General features: G+C 44.1%; 1 protein-coding gene across 1 annotated transcript in view; it reads right to left on the bottom strand.

Moving 5' to 3' along the window:
* The window catches only part of LOC110537536 (collagen alpha-1(XXVI) chain), a 56,844-nt gene that overhangs the window by 10,952 nt on the left and 19,749 nt on the right, over positions 1–26,143 (bottom strand). Inside the window, exons 5-8 of the mRNA XM_036937491.1 lie at positions 10,602–10,663; positions 10,362–10,488; positions 10,063–10,170; positions 9,795–9,917 (exon numbers count right to left, since the gene is read on the bottom strand). Of these exons, the coding sequence (XP_036793386.1) occupies positions 9,795–9,917; positions 10,063–10,170; positions 10,362–10,488; positions 10,602–10,663 (420 nt within the window). The remainder of the gene's footprint in view (positions 1–9,794; positions 9,918–10,062; positions 10,171–10,361; positions 10,489–10,601; positions 10,664–26,143) is intronic.

The raw sequence follows: 26,143 nt of genomic DNA, 5'->3' as shown, positions 1-26,143 counted from the left end.
GGGACACACTTCTTATGGTCACTGATTGAGGTGGGGAGCAGTAGCTCTGGTACTAACTAGTTCAGCATCCCACCACAGAGAGGGATAAACAGGTGGAAAACTTCAATATCCTTTGGAGCATTCCCACTGGAAGTCATTTTTCTGGTGTATCACCAAGTTGTCTGAAGTAGACTACTTCATGTCGTGAACACACACACACACACACACACACACACACACACACACACACACACACACACAACTCCTAACCCCAAACTCCCTGCAGCATTGAGGATTGACTTGAAAACCTTGCCTTGCCGTTTTATTGAGCAGGTTTCTGGCTCCAAGACGGCCGGGGTTGCCAGATCAGGCTGCTGTGCTGACAGGTTACAAATTGGGTCTGACTTACAGCAGGCAGACTGAAGCCAGAGCCCAGGCTTAAACAAAGCCAGTCCACCACAGTAATCAAATACAGCTTTCCAAAGACATCTTGAGTGGGAGTATGCTGCCCTCTGCTGGTCAAAACTAGGAAGTGCCTCAGGTGGAGGTCAAGATACTTCTACAGCTTACAGTTTTACAATCCATATAGTTCAGCCAGTCATCTACTAAATGTTACAGCATGAATTAACTCTATACATGTTAAAATATTAGACTGTAGGGATACATATGCTGAGTGTTTTGTTTCACATTAGGTCATTTTCCCTCTAACACTCATACATCACTACCGCTGACTGCCCTTCAAATCAAATTGTATTTGTCACATGCGCCGTGAAATGTTTGCTTACGAGCTCTTCCCGACTATGCAGAGTTAATAGTAACAATAATAATACACAAATAGTAACACAGGAGGAATAAAATACACAAGAATTGTGCTATATACAGGGAGTACCAGAACCAGATTAATGTGGGGTACGAGGTATTTGAGGTAGATATTTACATAAAGGCTAGGTAAAGTGACTAGGCATCAGGATAGATAATAATTAGAATAAAAAACAGAGCAGCAGCATATGATGGGTGTGAACATGTGTGTGTATGTGTGTGTTGTGTTGGAATGCGTGTGTGTTATGAGCGCGTGTGCGTATCAGAGTATGTGAGTGTAGCGGAGCGTGCCCAATTTGACTGGAGCGCGGAGCGAGATTCCCGAAGGCTGGAGCGTCCGCCTTCTCACTTCAAGAGCTCAGGGCATGCCCGGCCCAGTATGCATTTGTAGTCTCCTTGTGTGCTGCTCTAGCCCCTTGCTGTAGCTACTGTCATGGTGTTCGCTAAATATTTTCAGAAAACGGATCAATCACACAGGTGCAAAATCAAGGTGACTTACAAAGATGAGGACCTAAAGCAAGAGATGGATTGTGGTGATGTAGTGTCCACTAATGAGTCATTGTGGAATCTGAAAAGACACATATCCCGAAATCATGATGGTGTACTTACTACATGCACATGCTAAAAGAAAGGAACGAGGTGGGTAGGAATCTAAGTGTCATTGTAGTGAAGTATTTATAAACTGAAAAGCAGATCTCTTAAATGTTTCATTTCATTTTTGTTTTACTATCTATACAATAGGCCATAATTGATTTTGGCCCAATAGGCCTGGCATATTCCCACGTTCAAGAAGCTTTCCGTTTTGATCGGGTTACTTTGCCTAAAAACCTGTAGGCCTATCTATAGAAAAACACAATATTGTCTGCTGCATTGCATGAGCCTGAAGCCACAGACTGGCCAAACTCAAGTTTCTGAAAATGAATTTAAAAGGCACTAATAAGTTGTTTTTCGTTTCATTTGTATTTAAATACATGCATAACAGATTTCACAACACACTAAGTGTGTGCCCTCAGGCCCCTACTCCACTACCACATATCTACAACACAAAATCCATGTATAGGTGTGTGTAGTGCGTATGTTATCATGTGTGTTTGTATGCATGTGTCTGTGCCTATGTTTGTGTTGCTTCACAGTCCCTGCTGTTCCAGAGATTAGCCAGAGATTGACATGCGTATTATTAATGTTTGCTCTCTGTGTACATCTAAGGGCTAGCAGTACTGCCCTGTTCTGAGCCATTTGCAAAGTCCCTCTTTGTGGCATCTGACCACACGACTGAACAGTAGTCCAGGTGCGACAAAACTAGAGCCCGTAGGACCTGCCTTGTTGATAGTGCCACGGTCACTCCAAGCAGTTTAGTCACCTCAACCTGCTCGATTTCCACATTATTTATTACAAGATTTAGTTGAGGTTTAGGGTTTAGTGAATGATTTGTCCCAAATACAATGCTTTTAGTTTTTGAAATATTTAGGACTAACTTATTTCTTGCCACCCATTCTGAAACTAACTGCAGCTCTTTGTTAAGTGTTGCAGTCATTTCAGCCACATACATAGACAGCCACGTACAGCCACGTACATGGCTTTACTCAAAGCCAGTGACATGTTGTTAGTAAAGGTTGAAAAAAGTAAGGGATCTAGACAGCTGCCCTGGGGAATTCCTGATTCTACCTTGATTATGTTGGAGAGTCTTCCATCAAGGAACACCCTCTGTGTTCTATTAGACAGGTAACTCTTTATTCGGAATATAGCAGGGGGTGTAAAGCCATAACACATAAATTTTTTCCAGCAGCAAACTATGATTGATAATGTCAAAAGCTGCACTGAAGTCTAACAAAACAGCCCCCACAATATTTTTATCATAAATTTCTCTCAGCCAATCCTCAGTCATTTGTGTAAGTGCTGTGCTTGTTGAATGTCCTTCCCTATAAGCGTGCTGAAAGTCTGTTGTCAACTTGTTTACAGTAAAATAGCATTGTATCTGGTCAAACACAATTCTTCCAAAAGTTTACTAAGGGTTGGTAACAGATTGATTGGTCGGCTATTTGAGCCAATAAAGGGGGCTTTACAATTCTTAGGTAGCGGAAGAACTTTTGCTTCCCTTCAGGCCTGAGGGAACACACTTTCTAGTCTGCTTAAATTGAAGATGTGTCAATATCATCTGCTATTACCGTCAGTAATTTTCCACCCAAGTTGTCAGAACCCGGTGGCTTGTCGTTGTTGATAGACAACAATATTTTTTCACCTCTTCCGCACTCACTTTACAGAATTTAAAATGACAATTCTTGTCTTTCATAATTCGGTCAAATATATTTGGATGTGTAGTGTCAGGGTTTGTTGCTGGCATGTCATGCATAAGTTTGCTAATCTTGCCAATGGAAAAAAAGTAGTTGGCAATATCAGTCGGTTTTGTAATGAATGAGCCATCTGATTAAATGGAGCCGAGTTTGCCTTTTTTCCCAACATTTCATTGAAGGTGCTCTTTTACTGTCATTCTTTGTTTTATAGTGTAGTTTCTTATTTTTATTCAGTTTAGTCACATGATTTCTCAATTACCGGTAAATTTGCCAATCAGTTGTGCAGCCGATTGTGAGCTTCTTACGCTTACCTTTTCAAGTTTATTCAAATAAAAAATCGTATGGTTTTGTTTCAATACTTCAAAACCAAATGGTAGGTCCAGTTAGTCACAAAAATAGATTGGTGTTGGTTAAATTGTTATTTTAATGAATGGAGTGAATTTGGAATTATTTCCTGTGAGCATGGAGCGGTTTTTAGCAGAGCGGTTGGAAAGGATGTGGAGTGCCAGATCCACAGAGTGGGATTTCCAACCGCTCAACTCCGCTCACATACTCTGGTGCATATGTAGTTTATGTGAATGTGTGTGGGTTTTATGTGAGAGTGTCAGTGTAGTGTGTGTGAGGGAGTGTGTATATAGTGTGTGTATATAGTCTTGTGAGTGTGCATAGAGTCCGTGCAAGTTAGGTTCAATGCAGATAGTGCGAGGGCTAGCTATGTACTGCCCCACAAAATTGTTATACATAGCAAGCCATTCGCTGAAGGCAAATTCATTAAAGAATATTTAATTGACTCTGAAGCACTACTTTGCCCTGACAAGAAAGAGCTGTTTGAAAATGTTTCCCTGTCAAGATGAACAGTGACACGGCGTGTTGAGGACATCACAGAGAATATGGAACAACAGTTGAAAGACAAGGTAAAGGATTTCACCTATTTCTCCTTGGCCCTGGATGAGAGCAGTGATGCACGTGACACAGAGCAGTTCAAATCAAATCAAATCAAATTTTATTTGTCACATACACATGGTTAGCAGATGTTAATGCGAGTGTAGCGAAATGCTTGTGCTTCTAGTTCCGACAATGCAGTAATAACAAGTAATCTAACTAACAATTCCAAAACTACTGTCTTGTACACAGTGTAAGGGGATAAAGAATATGTACATAAGGATATATGAATGAGTGATGGTACAGAGCAGCATAGGCAAGATACAGTAGATGGTATCGGGTACAGTATGTACAAATGAGATGAGTATGTAAACAAAGTGGCATAGTATAGTATAAAGTGGCTAGTGATACATGTATTACATAAGGATACCGTCGATGCTATAGAGTACAGTATATCCGTATGCGTATGAGATGAATAATGTAGGGTAAGTAACATTTATATAAGGTAGCATTGTTTAAAGTGGCTAGTGATATATTTACATAATTTCCCATCAATTCCCATTATTAAAGTGGCTGGAGTTGAGTCAGTGTCAGTGTGTTGGCAGCAGCCACTCAGTGTTAGTGGTGGCTGTTTAACAGTCTGATGGCCTTGAGATAGAAGCTGTTTTTCAGTCTCTCGGTCCCAGCTTTGATGCACCTGTACTGACCTCGCCTTCTGGATGATAGCGGGGTGAACAGGCAGTGGCTCGGGTGGTTGATGTCCTTGATGATCTTTATGGCCTTCCTGTGACATCGGGTGGTGTAGGTGTCCTGGAGGGCAGGTAGTTTGCCCCCGGTGATGCGTTGTGCAGACCTCACTACCCTCTGGAGAGCCTTACGGTTGAGGGCGGTGCAGTTGCCATACCAGGCGGTGATACAGCCCGCCAGGATGCTCTCGATTGTGCATCTGTAGAAGTTTGTGAGTGCTTTTGGTGACAAGCCGAATTTCTTCAGCCTCCTGAGGTTGAAGAGGCGCTGCTGCGCCTTCTTCACGATGCTGTCTGTGTGAGTGGACCAATTCAGTTTGTCTGTGATGTGTATGCCGAGGAACTTAAAACTTGCTACCCTCTCCACTACTGTTCCATCGATGTGGATAGGGGGGTGTTCCCTCTGCTGTTTCCTGAAGTCCACAATCATCTCCTTAGTTTTGTTGACGTTGAGTGTGAGGTTGTTTTCCTGACACCACACTCCGAGGGCCCTCACCTCCTCCCTGTAGGCCGTCTCATCGTTGTTGGTAATCAAGCCTACCACTGTTGTGTCGTCCGCAAACTTGATGATTGAGTTGGAGGCGTGCGTGGCCACGCAGTCGTGGGTGAACAGGGAGTACAGGAGAGGGCTCAGAACGCAACCTTGTGGGGCCCCAGTGTTGAGGATCAGCGGGGAGGAGATGTTGTTGCCTACCCTCACCACCTGGGGGCGGCCCGTCAGGAAGTCCAGTACCCAGTTGCACAGGGCGGGGTCGAGACCCAGGGTCTCGAGCTTGATGACGAGCTTGGAGGGTACTATGGTGTTGAATGCCGAGCTGTAGTCGATGAACAGCATTCTCACATAGGTATTCCTCTTGTCCAGATGGGTTAGGGCAGTGTGCAGTGTGGTTGAGATTGCATCGTCTGTGGACCTATTTGGGCGGTAAGCAAATTGGAGTGGGTCTAGGGTGTCAGGTAGGGTGGAGGTGATATGGTCCTTGACTAGTCTCTCAAAGCACTTCATGATGACGGATGTGAGTGCTACGGGGCGGTAGTCATTTAGCTCAGTTACCTTAGCTTTCTTGGGAACAGGAACAATGGTGGCCCTCTTGAAGCATGTGGGAACAGCAGACTGGTATAGGGATTGATTGAATATGTCCGTAAACACACCGGCCAGCTGGTCTGCGCATGCTCTGAGGGCGCGGCTGGGGATGCCATCTGGGCCTGCAGCCTTGCGAGGGTTAACACGTTTAAATGTCTTACTCACCTCGGCTGCAGTGAAGGAGAGACCGCATGTTTTCGTTGCAGGCCGTGTCAGTGGCACTGTATTGTCCTCAAAGCGGGCAAAAAAGTTATTTAGTCTGCCTGGGAGCAAGACATCCTGGTCCGTGACTGGGCTGGGTTTCTTCCTGTAGTCCGTGATTGACTGTAGACCCTGCCACATGCCTCTTGTGTCTGAGCCGTTGAATTGAGATTCTACTTTGTCTCTGTACTGGCGCTTAGCTTGTTTGATAGCCTTGCGGAGGGAATAGCTGCACTGTTTGTATTCGGTCATGTTACCAGACACCTTGCCCTGATTAAAAGCAGTGGTTCGCGCTTTCAGTTTCACACGAATGCTGCCATCAATCCACGGTTTCTGGTTAGGGAATGTTTTAATCGTTGCTATGGGAACGACATCTTCAACGCACGTTCTAATGAACTCGCACACCGAATCAGCGTATTCGTCAATGTTGTTATCTGACGCAATACGAAACATCTCCCAGTCCACGTGATGGAAGCAGTCTTGGAGTGTGGAGTCAGCTTGGTCGGACCAGCGTTGGACAGACCTCAGCGTGGGAGCCTCTTGTTTTAGTTTCTGTCTGTAGGCAGGGATCAACAAAATGGAGTCGTGGTCAGCTTTTCCGAAAGGGGGGCGGGGCAGGGCCTTATATGCGTCGCGGAAGTTAGAGTAACAATGGTCCAAGGTCTTTCCTCCCCTGGTTGCGCAATCGATATGCTGATAAAATTTGGGGAGTCTTGTTTTCAGATTAGCCTTGTTAAAATCCCCAGCTACAATGAATGCAGCCTCCGGATAAATTGTTTCCAGTTTGCAGAGAGTTAAATAAAGTTCGTTCAGAGCCATCGATGTGTCTGCTTGGGGGGGGATATATACGGCTGTGATTATAATCGAAGAGAATTCTCTTGGTAGATAATGCGGTCTACATTTGATTGTGAGGAATTCTAAATCAGGTGAACAGAAGGATTTGAGTTCCTGTATGTTTCTTTCATCGCACCATGTCACGTTAGTCATAAGGCATACGCCCCCGCCCCTCTTTTTACCAGAAAGATGTTTTTTCCTGTCTGCGCGATGCGTGGAGAAACCTGTTGGCTGCACCGCTTCGGATTGCGTCTCTCCAGTAAGCCACGTTTCCGTGAAGCAAAGAACGTTACAGTCTCTGATGTCCCTCTGGAATGCTACCCTTGCTCGGATTTCATCAACCTTGTTGTCAAGAGACTGGACATTGGCAAGAAGAATGCTAGGGAGTGGTGCGCGCTGTGCCCGTCTCCGGAGTCTGACCAGAAGACCGCCTCGTTTCCCTCTCTTTCGGAGTCGTTTTTTTGGGTCGCTGCATAGGATCCACTCCGTTGTCCTGTTTGTAAGGCAGAACACAGGATCCGCGTCGCGAAAAACATATTCTTGGTCGTACTGATGGTGAGTTGATGCTGATCTTATATTCAGTAGTTCTTCTCGACTGTATGTAATGAAACCTAAGATGACCTGGGGTACTAATGTAAGAAATAACACGTAAAAAAACAAAAAACTGCATAGTTTCCTAGGAACGCGAAGCCAGGCGGCCATCTCTTACGAGGCATAACCCCAGACTTTGAAATTACAGAGGAGCTGAATTCCAAACTGCAAGGGAAGGGCCTTTTTGCACATCAGATGTACAGCCTTGTCAAAGCCTTCAAGGGAAAATGACTCCTCCTGACCCGCCAAGTAGAAGCCAACATTCTCTCCCACCTTCCGACACTACTAGTCTGTTCCCTATCAGATGACCAGCGGGAGAAATATACATTGCTGCTGTGTGCTTTGAACTGTTAGTTTTCAAAGTGTTGGTTTCCTCTCCTTTCACCTGCAATGTGAACAACGCTCCCACTGACCTGCAACTTGAGCTTATCGATCTTCAGTCTGATGCTGTAATTGGAGAACTATTCAAAACAATGTCACTGACGAGGTTCTATGCATCTCTCGATGAACAAAACTTTCCAAAGGTTAGGAGTTCTGCTCAGAAGATGTTTGTACTGTTTGGGTCAACCTATGTATGTGAACAGACATGTTCAGTGATGAAATATAACAAGTCAAGGCACAGATCATCTTTTACTGACTCTCACCTCTCAGCAATCCTGCGCATAGCGACGTCAGAAACTATACCTGACTTCACTGCTCTAGTCAATGCCCATCAGAGACTTCACTCCTCACACTGATTGAATAGTTTACATGGAATGTTGAGCTGTCAACACAGTCATACACATGATGTATAATCCTGTAACATGATTCTGGCCCGTGATGGCCAAAATATATTCTAATGTGGCCCTTCATGGGAAAGAATTGCCCCGGCCTGTCCTATATTGTCCTCCTCCCTTAGCGTGCATATTTATTTTTAGTTGTAACAACTATTCACTATTAGACTTCACACGTCTCACACAGCTAATACTACTACAGGAAGAAGGTAATAGTAATAAGACTCCAGGATTACAGGAACATTCTAGTCATCCACACAGCTAATACTACTACAGGAAGAAGGTAATAGTAATAGGACTCCAGGATTACAGGAACATTCTAGTCATCCACACAGCTAATACTACTACAGGAAGAAGGTAATAGTAATAGGACTCCAGGATTACAGGAACATTCTAGTCATCCACACAGCTAATACTACTACAGGAAGAAGGTAATAGTAATAGGACTCCAGGATTACAGGAACATTCTAGTCATCCACACAGGTAATACTACTACAGGAAGAAGGTAATAGGACTCCAGGATTACAGGAATATTCTAGTCATCCACACAGCTAATACTACTACAGGAAGAAGGTAATAGGACTCCAGGATTACAGGAACATTCTAGTCATCCACACAGCTAATACTACTACAGGAAGAAGGTAATAGTAATAGGACTCCAGGGTTACAGGAACATTCTAGTCATCCACACAGCTAATACTACTACAGGAAGAAGGTAATAGGACTCCAGGATTACAGGAACATTATAGTCATCCACACAGCTAATACTACTACAGGAAGAACGTAATAGGACTCCAGGATTACAGGAACATTCTAGTCATCCACACAGCTAATACTACTACAGGAAGAAGGTAATAGGACTCCAGGATTACAGGAACATTCTAGTCATCCACACAGCGGCCAACTGACAGGCTTTATGGGGACTCTTGCTTGACTGATAAGATATAAAACCTACAGGTATAGGACTTTTTCCAAGGCCTTGTGAGGGCTCAGTATGCTTAACTAAACTCTCATTTTTCCTTTGAGTGTGACTATATTATAGCTCTTGGCAGACCTGTTGCCTGTGGTCCAATGAGGGTTCTTTGATTAGGAACAGAGAGTTTTAACAGGCAAAGAGAGGGCTGTTCCACTGATGGACTTCCCAGATATGGGCCAATGGGACACCTGGCATGCTGAACTATACTGTACACAGGCCCTATAACTTCATAAATGGTCCATGAACTCTGGGCTATAGGTGAAACTGCACTATGCATGTCAATTGGCTTTAATGGGGGTCATGACATATTCCTTCCATAATATGTCCCCCAGTTGGTAGAGGAAATAGGTGAGAGTGTAATGTCTCCAAATATTATCAATTGATTGCTATCAGTAACTTACCTTTGAAACAAGGTCTCCACATATATGTTTGGCAGATGGCCCTGAAATAATGGATATTCCAAAATGTCCTAACTGTCAAACTGCCAATGGCAAGAAAGGGGTCAAAAATCACATGAGACTCCTGAAACACTTTCAGAATGAACCATCAGTCATATAAATAAAACATAGTATCCCTATAGGGCTTATGGCTTTCATTTCTTGGTGTAACAGGGATACTCACACTGGTCCAGCTCGCTCAGACCAAACACATCTCCTCTGTGAGAGAAGGGAGAGGCTGGCCCCGGAGAACCCGCTGGCCCAGGTACACCTCTCTCCCCTGGGGCTCCTCGCTGGCCCTGGGGCCCTGTGGGAACCACAGCACAGCCTGCCTCAACACAACACTGTCTTTACACACAACATACTAATTGAATGTGTCCAAGTGCCAAACTGCTTGGTACCTCAAGTGGTAGTGTATGGGTGTGATACAGATGTGGGGGTAAGACTTATACCTCTGGGTCCCATGGGTCCAGATTTCCCTTCGGGGCCTGTCTCTCCGGTGCGTCCAGGGGGTCCCACCACGCCTTGGGGTCCAACTGGTCCTGGGGGGCCTCTTGCTCCTTGAACAAAAACGAGTTAACTCAGTCAGAATCCCACCTGATTCAGACACTTTTATTTTTAAACTTGCTGCACTTTTCTTTAAATTGATAACACAACAGAGTCAAATAGCTGCCATGTAAAACTATGGAGGAAGAAATGTGAATAGTTAACCATCTGAGGTTCAATGAGGTCCTGCAGTAAAGTCCCTCACCTGGTAGGCCAATGGTGGGGGGAGGCATGGGGGTGGGCTGGGGTGCTCCCACCTCGTTATCTGAAGACCTATCCGGGGAGTATCTGAATGGGAGAGGTGGTGGTCCTGCCTCCTCCAGTAACACAATCTGACACAAAACAAAGTAAGATTAGTGTGTTCAGGTATGAGATATGGGGCCGTGTTAATATGTTCATGTAGGCAGTACTGTTTAAATAACATGTTTGGTTGATGCAAGCTTACCTTGGACTCAAGGATACTCAGTCTATTATTCATATCAGTATAGCCAGTGCAGTTCATACATTCTAGGAAGAGAGAGCGAAAAAAAGAAAGAAAGAAAGAAAGAAAGAAAAAAGAAAGAAAGAAAGAGAGAGAGAGAGAGGGGAGAGAGAGAGAGAGAGAGGTAACAGTTAGTAATACATTGTAGCTTGTTGCTTTAAGTGAGAGATACCATATTATCTCTCAAGTTAGCAGAAACAGATGAGACTCATATCTTTGTCCTTTCAATACATCCATACAAATTCACAGTGCAATGGTGTGCATTTGCAATAATGCAATTCCAATGGTAGAGGACATGGTTTGGCATATGGTTTGGCTTAAGAAGATACACGTTTTCTAGCCAGACTAGCACAAAAGATAAAAACAAACACACAGTGTGTTGGGTCAGACAGTGCTGTTGTAAGAGACAGAGAGAGGTTTAATGTAGTGGCTGGGACATTATGACGTGTGCCAGTCAAAGCAGCAGCACAGCGGCATGGTGACACAGGATGGAGAGACAGCAAACACTTCTTAGATGACACACAGGATGGAGAGACAGCAAACGCTTCTTAGATGACACACAGGATGGAGAGACAGCAAACGCTTCTTAGATGACACACAGGATGGAGAGACAGCAAACGCCCTGTGCTTAGATGACACACAGGATGGAGAGACAGCAAACGCCCTGTGCTTAGATGACACACAGGATGGAGAGACAGCAAACGCCCTGTGCTTAGATGACACACAGGATGGAGAGACAGCAAACGCCCTGTGCTTAGATGACATACAGGCTGGAGAGACAGCAAACGCCCTGTGCTTAGATGACACACAGGCTGGAGAGACAGCAAACGCCCTGTGCTTAGATGACACACAGGATGGAGAGACAGCAAACACCCTGTGCTTAGATGACACACAGGCTGGAGAAACAGCAAACGCCCTGTGCTTAGATGGCACACAGGATGGAGAGACAGCAAACGCCCTGTGCTTAGATGACACACAGGATGGAGAGACAGCAAACACCTGTGCTTAGATGACACACAGGATGGAGAGACAGCAAACTCCCTGTGCTTAGATGACATACAGGCTGGAGAGACAGCAAACGCCCTGTGCTTAGATGACACACAGGCTGGAGAGACAGCAAACGCCCTGTGCTTAGATGACACACAGGATGGAGAGACAGCAAACGCCCTGTACTTAGATGACATACAGGCTGGAGAGACAGCAAACGCCCTGTGCTTAGATGACACACAGGATGGAGAGACAGCAAACGCCCTGTGCTTAGATGACACACAGGATGGAGAGACAGCAAACGCCCTGTGCTTAGATGACACACAGGATGGAGAGACAGCAAACGCCCTGTGCTTAGATGACATACAGGCTGGAGAGACAGCAAACGCCCTGTGCTTAGATGACATACGGGATGGAGAGACAGCAAACGCCCTGTGCTTAGATGACACACAGGATGGAGAGACAGCAAACGCCCTGTGCTTAGATGACATACAGGCTGGAGAGACAGCAAACGCCCTGTGCTTAGATGACATACAGGCTGGAGAGACAGCAAACGCCCTGTGCTTAGATGACATACAGGCTGGAGAGAGGGAAAGAAAGTAGTGAGAGGGAGGTGAGAAATTGAGAAAATGACAGCGAGAGAGAGAAAGGGAGATAGATAGAGGAAGAGTGAAAGAGAGTGATGTGAAGCTTGCCTGGCAGCCTCCCTGACCATCAAGCTTCTCTCTTTGCCAGAGAAAAAAACCTTCCCTCCTCCTTTGCCAATTCTACCAACTCCTGGCCAAAGTGTCCTTCTCTGTCAGGCAGCACTGAGACTTGGCATTAGCCATGTGTTCAAACGGCACCGCCACTCTGGCCCGCTCCAGTGCTTGTCAGAGACACCCACCACGGTCCACCACCTCTGACAGGACAGCCTTACCGCTGCCTGCTGTCCGGTGCCCGTCTCTCTGCCAACATGCCATAGCAACATCACGCTATGAAGGGCAGAGGGGCCAGGGCCAGGCTGTCATGTCCTAAAATGCCCTGGGATTTGAAATGGAATGGAACATAGTACAACCACTCTTAGTTCATCTACTAATACTGTATGATACCTACTGTATACAGTTGAAGTGGGAAGTTTACATACACTTAGGTTGGAGTCATTAAAACTCGTTTTTCAACCACTATGTTTTTGGCAAGTCGGTTAGGACATCTACTTTGTGCACGACACAAGTAATTTTTCCAACAATTGTTTACAGACAGATTATTTCACTTATAATTCACTGTATCACAATTCCAGTGGGTCAGAAGTTTACATACACTAGGTTGACTGTGTTGACTGTGCCTCGGAAAATTCCATAAAATGATGTCATGGCTTTAGAAGCTTCTGATAGGCTAATTGACATAATTTGAGTCAATTGGAGGTGTATCTGTGGATGTATTTCAAGGCCTACCTTCAAACTCAGTGCCTCTTTGCTTGACATCATGGGAAAATCAAAAGAAATCAGCCAAGACCTCAGATTCATGGTTCATCCTTGGGAGCAATTTCCAAACGCCTGAAGGTGCCACGTTCATCTATAAAAACAATAGTACGCAAGTATAAACACCATGGGACCACGCAGCCGTCATACCGCTCAGGAAGGAGACGTGTTCTGTCTCCTAGAGATGAACGTACTCTGGTGCGAAAAGTTCAAATAAATCCCAGAACAACAGCAAGGGACTTTGTGAAGATGCTGGAGGAAACAGGTACAAAAGTATCTATATCCACAGTAAAAGAAGTCCTATAAGGACACAACCCGAAAGGCCGCTCAGCAAGGAAGAAGCCACAGCTCCAAAACCGCCATAAAAAAGCCAGACTACGGTTTGCAACTGCACATGGGGACAAAGATCATACTTTTTGGAGAAATGTCCTCTGGTCTGATGAAACAAAAATAGAACTGTTTGGCCATAATGACCATCATTATGTTTGGAGGAAAAAGGGGGAGGCTTGCAAGCTGAAGAACACCATCCCAACCGTGAAGCACGGGGGTGGCAGAATCATGTTGTGGGGGTGCTTTGCTGCAGGAGGGACTGGTGCACTTCACAAAATAGATGGCATCATGGGTAGGAAAAATGATGTGAATATATTGAAGCAACCTCTCAAGACATCAGTCAGAAAGTTAAAGCTTGGTCGCAAATGGGTCTTCTAAATGGACAATGACCCCAAGAATACTTCCAAAGTTGTGGCAAAATGGCTTAAGGACAACAAAGTCAAGGTATTGGAGTTGCCATCACAAAACCCTGACCTCAATCCTATAGGAACTGAAAAAGCGTGTGCGAGCAAGGAGGCCTACAAATCTGACTCAGTTACACCAGCTCTGTCAGGAGGAATGGGCCAAAATTCACCCAACTTATTGTGGGAAGCTTGTGTAAGGCTACCTGAAACATTTGACCCAAGTTAAACAATTTAAAGGCATTGCTACCAAATACTAATTGAGTGTATGTAAACTTCTGACCCACTGGGAATGTGATGAAAGAAATAAAAGCTGAAATAAATAATTCTCTCTACTATTATTCTGACATTTCACATTCTTAAAACAAAGTGGTGACCTAACTAACCTAAGACGGGGACTTTTTACTAGGATTAAATGTCAGGAATTGTGAAAAACTGAGTTTAAATGTATTTGGTTAAGGTGTGTGTATGTAAACTTCCAACTTCAACTGTATATGTGGGAATTATATTTCTTACGAAATTGAAAACATAGACAGGGATATCCTAGGGGTTGATCAAGGAAAAGCACATGTCAGGCCTATGCTTAGAATCACCTTCATGAACTGCAGTGTTTTGTGTACATGGCATTTCCATAGCATTTCACACAAATTCTCAAAGCACTTTATGTTGTCTGTCTGGCGTAACTCTATGGAACTGGTTCCCAAACTTTTGAGGGGGTTGAGAACCATTGTAGCTTTTTGAGTTCCCTTGTGACACACCAAGGGTTCTAGACAGCACTCCGTCTTAGGACACAACCCAAAAAAGAATTAGCTGCAAACCACCAGTGAATCCCGATCCATCTATGAATAATACATCACTCTGTTGTCTGGGAAAACATTGTCTGTCATTCAGCTACAGACTACATCAAAGTCTGCATTGTTGACTTGGCATGAATAAAATGCTATATGAAATTATGCCATGTGCATGTGGTTATTAATAAGTGGAATTAACATTTATGGCCTAAAAGTCGTGTTTTTCCTCCAGTTTTCTGAGTAATGAATGTGACATCAGCGTGAAGGTGTTTGTTGACACGTGGAATGTGTGGTGGGAATCATGGAATATTGCAAGACCTGAGGTGGGATGCCAAGAGACAGACAAGGGAATGAAAAGATCAGAGAGACCCTAAAACACATTTGTTACACTATTATAAAATGTGTTTACACTGTTCTTTTCAACTCAAATCAAATTGTAAGTTTCACAAATCCAATTGGATGAGCTCCTTTTTTAGGAGGGTTAGTCACTGCCATGTACACAAAACACTGCAGTTCATGAAGGTGATTCTAAGCATGGGCCTGACGTGCTTTTCCTTTATCAACCCCTAGGATATTGTCCATTTTGAATCTTCTCTCTCCCTGGCTATGTTTTCAATCTCGTAAGACATATAATTCCCACATATATACAGTAGGTATCATACAGTATCAATAGATGAACTAAGAGTGGTTGTACTATGTTCCATTCCATTACAAATCCCAGGCCACAGAATACGCATGGCAAGAAGACAAGAAGAGAAAGGAGGGTGATGATGATTATCCATTGTCTCCACTGTCAATCATGACAAACTCTGCACTGGGGTCTTTAGTCTGATGAGATACCAAAATAAAGAGGTTGATTCAAGAGATTCATGCCATCTGCACAGCATGTGTGTGTGTGTGTGTGTGTGTGTGTGTGTGTGTGTGTGTGTGTGTGTGTGTGTGTGTGTGTGTGTGTGTGTGTGTGTGTGTGTGTGTGTGTGTGTGTGTGTGTGCTGGAGTTCTGTGGTGGCCTTGGCAGGTTTCCCCATCAGCCTGAGTGATCTTGAACAGTAACATGACTAATTCACGCACTCAAGCTGCCTGTTGCGTTGATGCACAATCAGGCACTGAAAGCACATTTGCAGCTTTTCCCCCCACACACATTCATATTGCTATATAATGACTGCCAGGAGGCCAGTACAGACAGAATGGTGATGTTTGTCCTGGCATAGGTACTGCAATAACATAAGACAACCTTTTATGGTCACAAAAATGTGCTGTGGCTTTTTGTGGCGTGGTTAGGGTTGGTGTTAGGGGTTAGGGTAAGGGGTTAGGGTTTAGGGGTTAGGGTTAGGGTAAGGGTAAGGGTAAGGGTAAGGGTAAGGGTTAGGGTTAGGGGTTAGGGGTACGGGTAAGGGTAAGGGTTAGGGGTTAGGGTTAGGGTAAGGGTTAGGGTTAAGGGTTAGGGTAAGGGTTAGAGTTAGGGGTTAGTGTTCACATGACTGTGGAAGGGCATCAAGGTCTGCAGCAGCTGGATACAGAATGGAATCCATGCAGTGAAGAGTGATAAGACAAAGTTGAGTCCATAACTTTGAAAGTCTCTTGTTGCATGTCTACTGAAAACTCAAGGATCATCTTCAAATATAGCTCAAAATCTATTCAAAAGTTATTTTATTCATTTTCAACGGCTTACCCCATAAAACATAATTGACTCAAGGTGAAATGGAAACGTGCTGCAGGGAAAAGATTCAATTGACGTGGCTCTCCTGATAACTGAAGGACAAGTAGCCCCAGCAGCTAGCTGAAATACAGGCTGGTGTAAAACCTGTAGAATGATAAATAAAGACCTGGATGACACTACACATAGCAGGGACGTGATGTTACCGCCTTGTGATTTTTATTTTAAATGTTTTATTTGAAACTTTATTTAACTAGGTGATGACAAGGTCGGCCATTTTAACGAACACCACCGTTAACACTTGGCATGAGAGGCACCTCTGTAAGCCTGTGACTCTGTTGTGAGCACACTGACAGCTCTGCACCACACATCAACATATAAAGACACACAGGAAAAGCTAGATATTTGAGTGTACTGGATTTCATATATATACACATATACAGTGGCAAGAAAAAGTATGTGAACCCCATTAGCTGGACTTCTACAAAAATTGTTCATAAAATTTGATCTTCATCTAAGTCACAACAATAGACAAACAAATCAAATCAAATCATCAAATTTTATTTGTCACACACACATGGTTAGCAGATGTTAATGCGAGTGTAGCGAAATGCTTGTGCTTCTAGTTCCGACAATGCAGTAATAACAAGTAATCTAACTAACAATTCCAAAACTACTGTCTTGTACACAGTGTAAGGGGATAAAGAATATGTACATAAGGATATATGAATGAGTGATGGTACAGAGCAGCATAGGCAAGATACAGTAGATGGTATCGAGTACAGTATGTACAAATGAGATGAGTATGTAAACAAAGTGGCATAGTTTAAAGTGGCTAGTGATACATGTATTACATAAGGATACAGTCGATGATATAGAGTACAGTATATACGTATGCATATGAGATGAATAATGTAGGGTAAGTAACATTATATAAGGTAGAATTGTTTAAAGTGGCTAGTGATATATTTACATCATTTCCCATCAATTCCCATTATTAAAGTGGCTGGAGTTGAGTCAGTGTCAGTGTGTTGGCAGCAGCCACTCAGTGTTAGTGGTGGCTGTTTAACAGTCTGATGGCCTTGAGATAGAAGCTGTTTTTCAGTCTCTCGGTCCCAGCTTTGATGCACCTGTACTGACCTCGCCTTCTGGATGATAGTGGGGTGAACAGGCAGTGGCTCGGGTGGTTGATGTCCTTGATGATCTTTATGGCCTTCCTGTGACATCGGGTGGTGTAGGTGTCCTGGAGGGCAGGTAGTTTGCCCCCGGTGATGCGTTGTGCAGACCTCACTACCCTCTGGAGAGCCTTACGGTTGAGGGCGGTGCAGTTGCCATACCAGGCGGTGATACAGCCCGCCAGGATGCTCTCGATTGTGCATCTGTAGAAGTTTGTGAGTGCTTTTGGTGACAAGCCGAATTTCTTCAGCCTCCTGAGGTTGAAGAGGCGCTGCTGCGCCTTCTTCACGATGCTGTCTGTGTGAGTGGACCAATTCAGTTTGTCTGTGATGTGTATGCCGAGGAACTTAAAACTTGCTACCCTCTCCACTACTGTTCCATCGATGTGGATAGGGGGGTGTTCCCTCTGCTGTTTCCTGAAGTCCACAATCATCTCCTTAGTTTTGTTGACGTTGAGTGTGAGGTTATTTTCCTGACACCACACTCCGAGGGCCCTCACCTCCTCCCTGTAGGTTGTCTCGTCGTTGTTGGTAATCAAGCCTACCACTGTTGTGTCGTCCGCAAACTTGATGATTGAGTTGGAGGCGTGCGTGGCCACGCAGTCGTGGGTGAACAGGGAGTACAGGAGAGGGCTCAGAACGCACCCTTGTGGGGCCCCAGTGTTGAGGATCAGCGGGGAGGAGATGTTGTTGCCTACCCTCACCACCTGGGGGCGGCCCGTCAGGAAGTCCAGTACCCAGTTGCACAGGGCGGGGTCGAGACCCAGGGTCTCGAGCTTGATGACGAGCTTGGAGGGTACTATGGTGTTGAATGCCGAGCTGTAGTCGATGAACAGCATTCTCACATAGGTATTCCTCTTGTCCAGATGGGTTAGGGCAGTGTGCAGTGTGGTTGAGATTGCATCGTCTGTGGACCTATTTGGGCGGTAAGCAAATTGGAGTGGGTCTAGGGTGTCAGGTAGGGTGGCGGTCTGCACGGTCTGCTTAAACTAATAACACAAACAATTTGACGTTTTCATGTCTTTATTGAACACACAGTGTAAACATTCACAGAGCAGGGTGGGAAAGTATGTGAACCCCTTGGATGTAATAACTGGTTGACCCTCTTTTGGCAGCAATAAACTCAATCAAAAAAAACATTTTCTGTAGTTGCGGATCAGACCTGCACAACAGTCAGGAGGAATTTTGGACCATTCCTCTTTTCAGTTCAGCAATATTCTTGAGATGTCTGGTGTGAACCGCTTTCTTGAGGTCATGCCACAGCATCTCAAATTGGATAGAGGTCAGGACTCTGACTGGGCCACTCCAGAAGGCGTATATTCTTCTGTTGAAGCTATACGGTTGTTGATTTACTTCTGTGTTTTGGGTCGTTGTCCAACTTCTGTTGAGCTTCAATTGGCGGACAGATAGCCTTACATTCTCCTGCAAAATGTCTTGATAAACTTGGGAATTCATTTTTCCATCTATGATAGCAAGCTGCCCAGGCCCTGAGACAGCAAAGCAGCCCCAAACTATGATGCTCCCTACATCATACTTTACAGTTGGGATGAGGTTTTAATGTTGGTGTGCTGTGCCTTTTTTTCTCCACACATAGTGTTGTGTGTTCCTTCCAAACAACTCAACTTTAGCTTCATTTGTCCACAGAATATTTTGCCAGTAGCGCTGTGGAACATCCAGATGCGCTTTTGCGATCTTGAGGCAGCAATGTTTTTTTGGACAGCAGTGGCTTCTTCCGTGGTGTCCTCCCATGAACACCATTCTTGTTTAGTGTTTTACGTATCATAGACTTCCAGAGATTTTTGTACTTCTTTAGCTGACAGGATTCTTCTTAACCTCATTGAACATTCTGCGCTGTGCTCTTGCAGTCAACTTTGCAGGACAGCCACTCCTAGGAGAGTAGCAACAGTGCTGAACTTTCTCCATTTATAGACAATTTGTCTTACCGTGGACTGATGAACATCAATGCTTTTATAGATACTTTTGTAACCCTTTCCTGCTTTATACAAGTCAACAATTCAAGTTCAAGGGGGCCGAATACTTTCGCAAGGCACTATATATATATATATATATATATATATATATATATATATATATATATATATATATATATATATATATATAGAGAGAGAGAGAGAGAGAGAATATAAACAACTTGCAACAATTTCAATGATTTTACTGAGTTACAGTTCCTTTCCTCTCCACACCACTGCCACTCTCTGTTGTCATCTATGCATAGTCACTTTAATTAACTCTACCTACATGTACATACTGCCTCAACTAACCGGTGCCCCCGAACATTGACTCTGTTACCGGCACCCCCCTGGATATATTGTTATTTCTTACTGCTCCTCTTTAATTACTTGTTACTTTTATCTCTTATTCTTATCCATATTTTTTGAAACTGCAATGTCGGTTAGGGGCTCGTAAGTAAGCATTTCACTGTAAGGTCCACACCTGTTGTATTCGTCACATGTGACTAATAACATTTGATTTAATTTGATAAGGACATCAGTCAATTGAAATAAGTTACTTTAACTGGCAGAATAGCTATTGTCAAAATGAATATATTGCCACGGCTGAATTTTAGTAGTTCAATGCTTCCATTGTCTCCCTCTTCTGGTTATTGGGATAAAATCCATAGTGCGGTTTAAAAATGTACTTGGAAAGGTAAGCGATCCCGCATAAAATGAACACATTTACAAGAGAGAGAAGGAAATAGGAGGACTATCCATACCTAACTTTTAATTGTATTTCCAGGCACTAGCATTTCATCCCATGCTAAATTGGTTAAGACATGATTCTTCCGCACCCTGGCTGAGTTTAGAGAGATATATGTTGTCTCCTATTGACCTGGAAGAGGTGGTCTTCTACGCTTTGGTCCTATTATTGCTCACACAATTCCTATTTGATGCAAAATGTTAAAACAATGAAACTGGGAATCAAAATGGCATGCCCATATTCCAATATTTCACACTAATGCCTTGTGATCTGGAGGGTGGCCTTTTGCATCCCCTCAATGGTCCAAATGTGGAATTCGTATCCTTGTCGATATCATGGACAATTTGAGAACATTCCAAAATTTGACAACTTTTTTCTATATTTACAACTTAGGTCAGCAATGCTGGCCTATGGAGTCCCTTGGGAACACAACTACAGAACCATCCAATATGGGTATTTATAAATAAATGATCTGGGCTCCCGAAACAACTGATCTGACGTGGGAGTGACCTGTAGTTAAATGCTTCTGGGACAAAGTTACAAAATTAATTTAGAAATGCATGAATGTAAATATTCAATGCTTTGCATCTACTATGTTACTTAACGATGATAGCTCCTTGAATCTCAATAAATCAGAGACAATTGCTGCTGGCAGGCTGCACTGTTGCAAATAATATGTTGGCTCTGGACAAATACACTTGACTTTGTAAAGAATAATCTCAGCTAAAGCCCAAAATCTATAAAGCCCAAACATACAAATAAAATATACTGTATATAGTGGTGGTGTGGGGGGAGGGGTCATTGACAAGCAACCTTAGTTGATGGGGGTGGGGGGGTGAAGGCGTGGAAAACATGGTTTCCGGGTGTGGGGGGTAGATGACTGGATGGAGACATGTTGGGTGGGTGGGGTTGGGGGAATGGGATGGGAGGTTGGGGGTGGGGGGGTAGATGACTGGATGGAGACATGTTGGATGGGTGGGGTTGGGGGAATGGGATGGGAGGTTGGGGGTGGGGGGGTAGATGACTGGATGGAGACATGTTGGATGGGTGGGGTTGGGGGAATGGGATGGGAGGTTGGGGGTGGGGGGGTAGATGACTGGATGGAGACATGTTGGATGGGTGGGGTTGGGGGAATGGGATGGGAGGTTGGGGGTGGGGGGGTAGATGACTGGATGGAGACATGTTGGATGGGTGGGGTTGGGGGAATGGGATGGGAGGTTGGGGGTGGGGGGGTAGATGACTGGATGGAGACATGTTGGATGGGTGGGGTTGGGGGAATGGGATGGGAGGTTGGGGGTGGAGGCTCACTACTTTTTGTTGATTTGTTTTGCAAGCAAACTATGAAATTATATGAGTTTGTGGATTGTGCCTCCCCCCGCCCCCCCCCCCCCACACACACCAGAAAATTACCAGATGAATAAAGATTTGGTCATTAAAAAAAGAACAGTTCTTTTTAAAAGGAGACAGGACAGGAGATTTCAGCACAAAATAAAATACATTTTGGGGCGCGAGAGTGAAAGATAGATGAGCCGCTAAACTAACAGCCAGACTGTGGCCTGTCTAGCCTCATAAAGACCTGTTTTCACTTACACCTGAGGAGAAACTCCCAGCCACATATTGACCTGAACCCCAGAGCCTCCTCCTGCTGCCTCACAGAGGTCAAGGGTGGACGTGCAGGATGGGCAGAAGTGAAGAAACTGGCTCCTCAATACAGGAACAAACTTGAAGAGTTATAGGCTGTAATTGCTGCCTCATTTGGCATCATGTTAAACAGATCATGTCCAGCAGGATGGAGCCTAGATATCTAGCCCGAAAAGCTAGTATTTTGTCAGTTCGCTCAAGACTATCATTGCCATCATTGCATGATTACACAAAAATGATGCCTGCACATCTCAAGTTAGGATTTGGCCCAGTGTGCAATAGGGGGGTGACTGTACAATGTCTATCCCTACATCTATAAGAGGAAGATACCGATCATAAACAGCCTTGTAGACAGATAACTTATCTTCCACACCTGCTAGTATTTTTCATCTCATGCGGTGTAGCTATTAGGGTTGATCCATCTTGTCTTTTAAAGCCATTATGATACATAGTTCTGTGATGGATTTACCTCTTGCAGTATTTATTTTGTCTTACTTTGTTACAGATACTGTACGGTGTACAGTCAACGTCTCCTCCTTTCTTCCTCTTCCACAGTAAGAGATATGAATTTATGAACTGTTGACCTTGACGGTGCTTTCTCTGCTCCATGGATCTGAGGCTCAGGTAAGTCTATACGGGTCACATTTCAAAGGATGAAGTGCGCCCAGAGTCCGACATCCTGGCACAGACTGCTGTCTGGTCTAAACCCAGGCGTGCTTTTCCTGCGGTGTAGTGTACCACTGGGTAAAGGTCTACCTTCAGACCACTGGACAGGGGAGAGGAGGTGGAAAATACAGATGTTCTCTTCAGTCAGCAGTAAAAGAGAGCGAGAGAGAGACACCCCCTGAAGACAATGAAGTATGCAGACCCAGAGAGGTGAATACTTTCCCAGATGGAGAGATGGGGTGGAGGACCCATTGGACATTTTTGGCAGCTACTCCACTGGTTCACGAGAGGCAGTAAGCAGATGATAAGGACAGTTGAGGTTTTGAAATGTACACACCATACGCATGCACGCTTCGCACATATGCCCAAACACACACACACATCGACTTGAATAGAGGAACAGATGAGTTATGAAGCATCTTCACGGTGAAAAGTTCATTGCAATAAACTGCACGCAAAACAGATACACATAAACAATCTCACCACACTCACGGAACACACCCATCGACACATAGTTGTGGAGGAAGATGTTTCTGGAAATGTGGCTTTGCAGCTCAGGGCATAAAAATACCAGTCTCCCTCAGCGACAGAGCTGGGCTAATAATAGCACTTCTCCCAGACAAAACAAATGGGTCTACAACCTCTTCCTATGCCTATTTTACAGTATGTACAGTGTGTAAAGCACAATATTTATACGGCATGAGTCCAGCTGCAAGCTAATCCTGATCCAGACCATTGTACACCCCCCCCCCCCCCCCCCTTGCAGAATGAGATTGTTAGACTAGGTCTCCCTGGGGCAGGCAGATTTGACAGACCACTCTCTGAGGTGGTCTCTAGCTGTCTGACTGTACCCATAAACAAAATAGACTTGATCACACAAACACAGCTCAAAACAAAGCACAAGCCACTACTTAGTGGTGAAATTGTCATAAAAGACCAAATGGGGGACATTCCCTCTTCTCGTCCCCTATGCAATGTCTAGCCCCAATCCAACTAACCCAAGCCACAACAACAAGACGAATTCTAAACAATCCATCACAAACTTGCAGATCCTCTGTCTGTTTTAAAACTAACACAACCTACATTGTTAGTGATTCCATTGACATGAACTATTCTAACAAAGTTTTCTTGTTTCAATGGCTGTTGTGCCTGATGAGATGGGTTATCGCCATGTAATATAAGGCACTTAGAGACCTTGCGGATACCATTCCTTGTACTTCATCTACTTTATTACTGCGTTATGCGCCACCATTTAGAATAAAGTGGTGGTATCATCTGACTGAGTCAGACTCAGAGATGTAAACGGAGCTGGGTGGATCTGGCAGACTTTATCAACGTGAGGGGGAGACCTCCCTGCTGTGGAGCGTTTGACACATTTCTCAGCTCGAACACTCAAAACTATGCAAAATTTTAAATGCTCAAAGGAATTAATGATTCCATGCCTTGTGTAATTCAGACCTTCTGGTACTGTACAGTAACAGGGGTCATATGCTCTCACTTAACGGCCCTTTTAAGCTTTACAACTCGCGCACTATAATGTACATACGTTCGTACTCACAGAAATCTTTCAGAGTGCTTTGTGTTTAAGAGTAAGATGGATGGACTGTTGACAAGGCTGATTGTGCTATCTGATTAAAACAGGGAGCCATGTAGCCATCTAGGATTTTTTTTTAAAGCTCCTAAATGAAACTAGCAGTCTCTTCTGTAGGCCTATAGACATCAAAAGGGGACCATCGAGCTCTCCCAGAAGTTTGGTTGGTGCATAAAATCTGTGAATTCAGATACAGTGGGGCAAAAAAGTATTTAGTCAGCCAGCAATTGTGCAAGTTCTCCCACTTAAAAAGATGAGAGAGGCCTGTAATTTTCATCATAGGTACACTTCAACTATGACAGACAAAATTAGAAGAAAAAAAATCCAGAACATCACATTGTAGGATTTTTTATGAATTTATTTGCAAATTATGGTGGAAAATAAGTATTTGGTCAATAACAAAAGTTTATCTCAATACTTTGTTATATACCCTTTGTTGGCAATGACAGAGGTCAAACGTTTTCTGGAAGTCTTCACAAGGTTTTCACACACTGTTGCTGGTATTTTGGCCCATTCCTCCATTCAGATCTCCTCTAGAGCAGTGATGTTTTGGGGCTGTTGCTGGGCAACACGGACTTTCAACTCCCTCCAAAGATTTTCTATGGGGTTGAGATCTGGAGACTGGCTAGGCCACTCCAGGACCTTGAAATGCTTCTTACGAAGCCACTCCTTCGTTACCCGGGCGGTGTGTTTGGGATCATTGTCATGATGAAAGACCCAGCCATGTTTCATCTTCAATGCCCTTGCTGATGGTAGGCTTTGTTACTTTGGTCCCAGCTCTCTGCAGGTCATTCACTAGGTCCCCCCGTGTGGTTCTGGGATTTCTGCTCACCGTTCTTGTGATCATTTTGACCCCACGGGATGTCTTGCGTGGAGCCCCAGATCGAGGGAGATTATCAGTGGTCTTGTATGTCTTCCATTTCCTAATAATTGCTCCCACAGTTGATTTCTTCAAACCTAGCTGCTTACCTATTGCAGATTCAGTCTTCCCAGCCTGGTGCAGGTCTACAATTTTGTTTCTGGTGTCCTTTGACAGCTCTTTGGTCTTGGCCATAGTGGAGTTTGGAGTGTGACTGTTTGAGGTTGTGGACAGGTGTCTTTTATACTGATAACAAGTTCAAACAAGTGCCATTAATACAGGTAACGAGTGGAGGACAGAGGAGCCTCAAAGAAGAAGTTACAGGTCTGTGAGAGCCAGAAATCTTGCTTGTTTGTAGGTGACCAAATACTTATTTTCCACCATAATTTGCAAATAAATGTATTAAAAATCCTACAATGTGATTTTCTGGATTTTGTTTTCTCATTTTCTCTGTCATAGTTGAAGTGTACCTATGATGAAAATTACAGGCCTCTCTCATCTTTTTAAGTGGGAGAACTTGCACAATTGGTGGCTGACTAAATACTTTTTTGCCCCACTGTAAATAAAAAGGTGTGATGGGTCCGGACTCAAAAAGATGTTGCATAAAGTTTACTACATTTCTGGATTGTTGTATTATTTTCACTGCATCAGGGACAGCGTACACAGACGTTTTGGCTTTGCAGCCTTGTTCAGTGTGTAGGTACACATCTTTTTCACTCATAGACATAGAAAGGTCACTGTGAAGTATGAACTGTGTTTAGTTACTCGACAGATGGGTACGCCAGCTGTTTTGCAAAGTATCCCATTCCAAACAGTTGCTTATAAAGGACATGTCAAAATGATGGCAGATTCTGGAATTACAGTATTACTTGAGTTTGAGGAATGAGGCTTGATTAAACTGCTGGCTTACTTAGAGCTCTGCAATCAGCTGGCATGTGGCTGAATGCTAAATGGAGCTCCCCAGTAGAAGTGGCCAGCCCCCACCCCTCCCTCAGCGGTCAGTCAGAGTTGGGCCTGGCTGTGTCTTCTCAGTCTCCTTAGTTCTGGCAGATTTATGGGAGGTCACAGTGTGGCAAGTTTAGGCACACTTCCTGGTGGACTGTCAATTCCCCAACATACTAACTCAAGGTAACTCAAGGAGTCAAAGTGATTTGAGTAAAGAGCTGTGGAAAAATGTGCTTTCAGTTTGGGCAAGCGTTGCACAAAAGATATCTGAACCCTAGTGGAGGA

This window comes from Oncorhynchus mykiss, chromosome 12 (assembly GCF_013265735.2).
Source record: "Oncorhynchus mykiss isolate Arlee chromosome 12, USDA_OmykA_1.1, whole genome shotgun sequence".
In the NCBI taxonomy this organism is placed as follows: domain Eukaryota; kingdom Metazoa; phylum Chordata; class Actinopteri; order Salmoniformes; family Salmonidae; genus Oncorhynchus; species Oncorhynchus mykiss.
The sequence above is the reverse complement of the archived record's forward strand: the minus strand, read 5'-3'. Positions and strand labels throughout refer to the sequence as shown.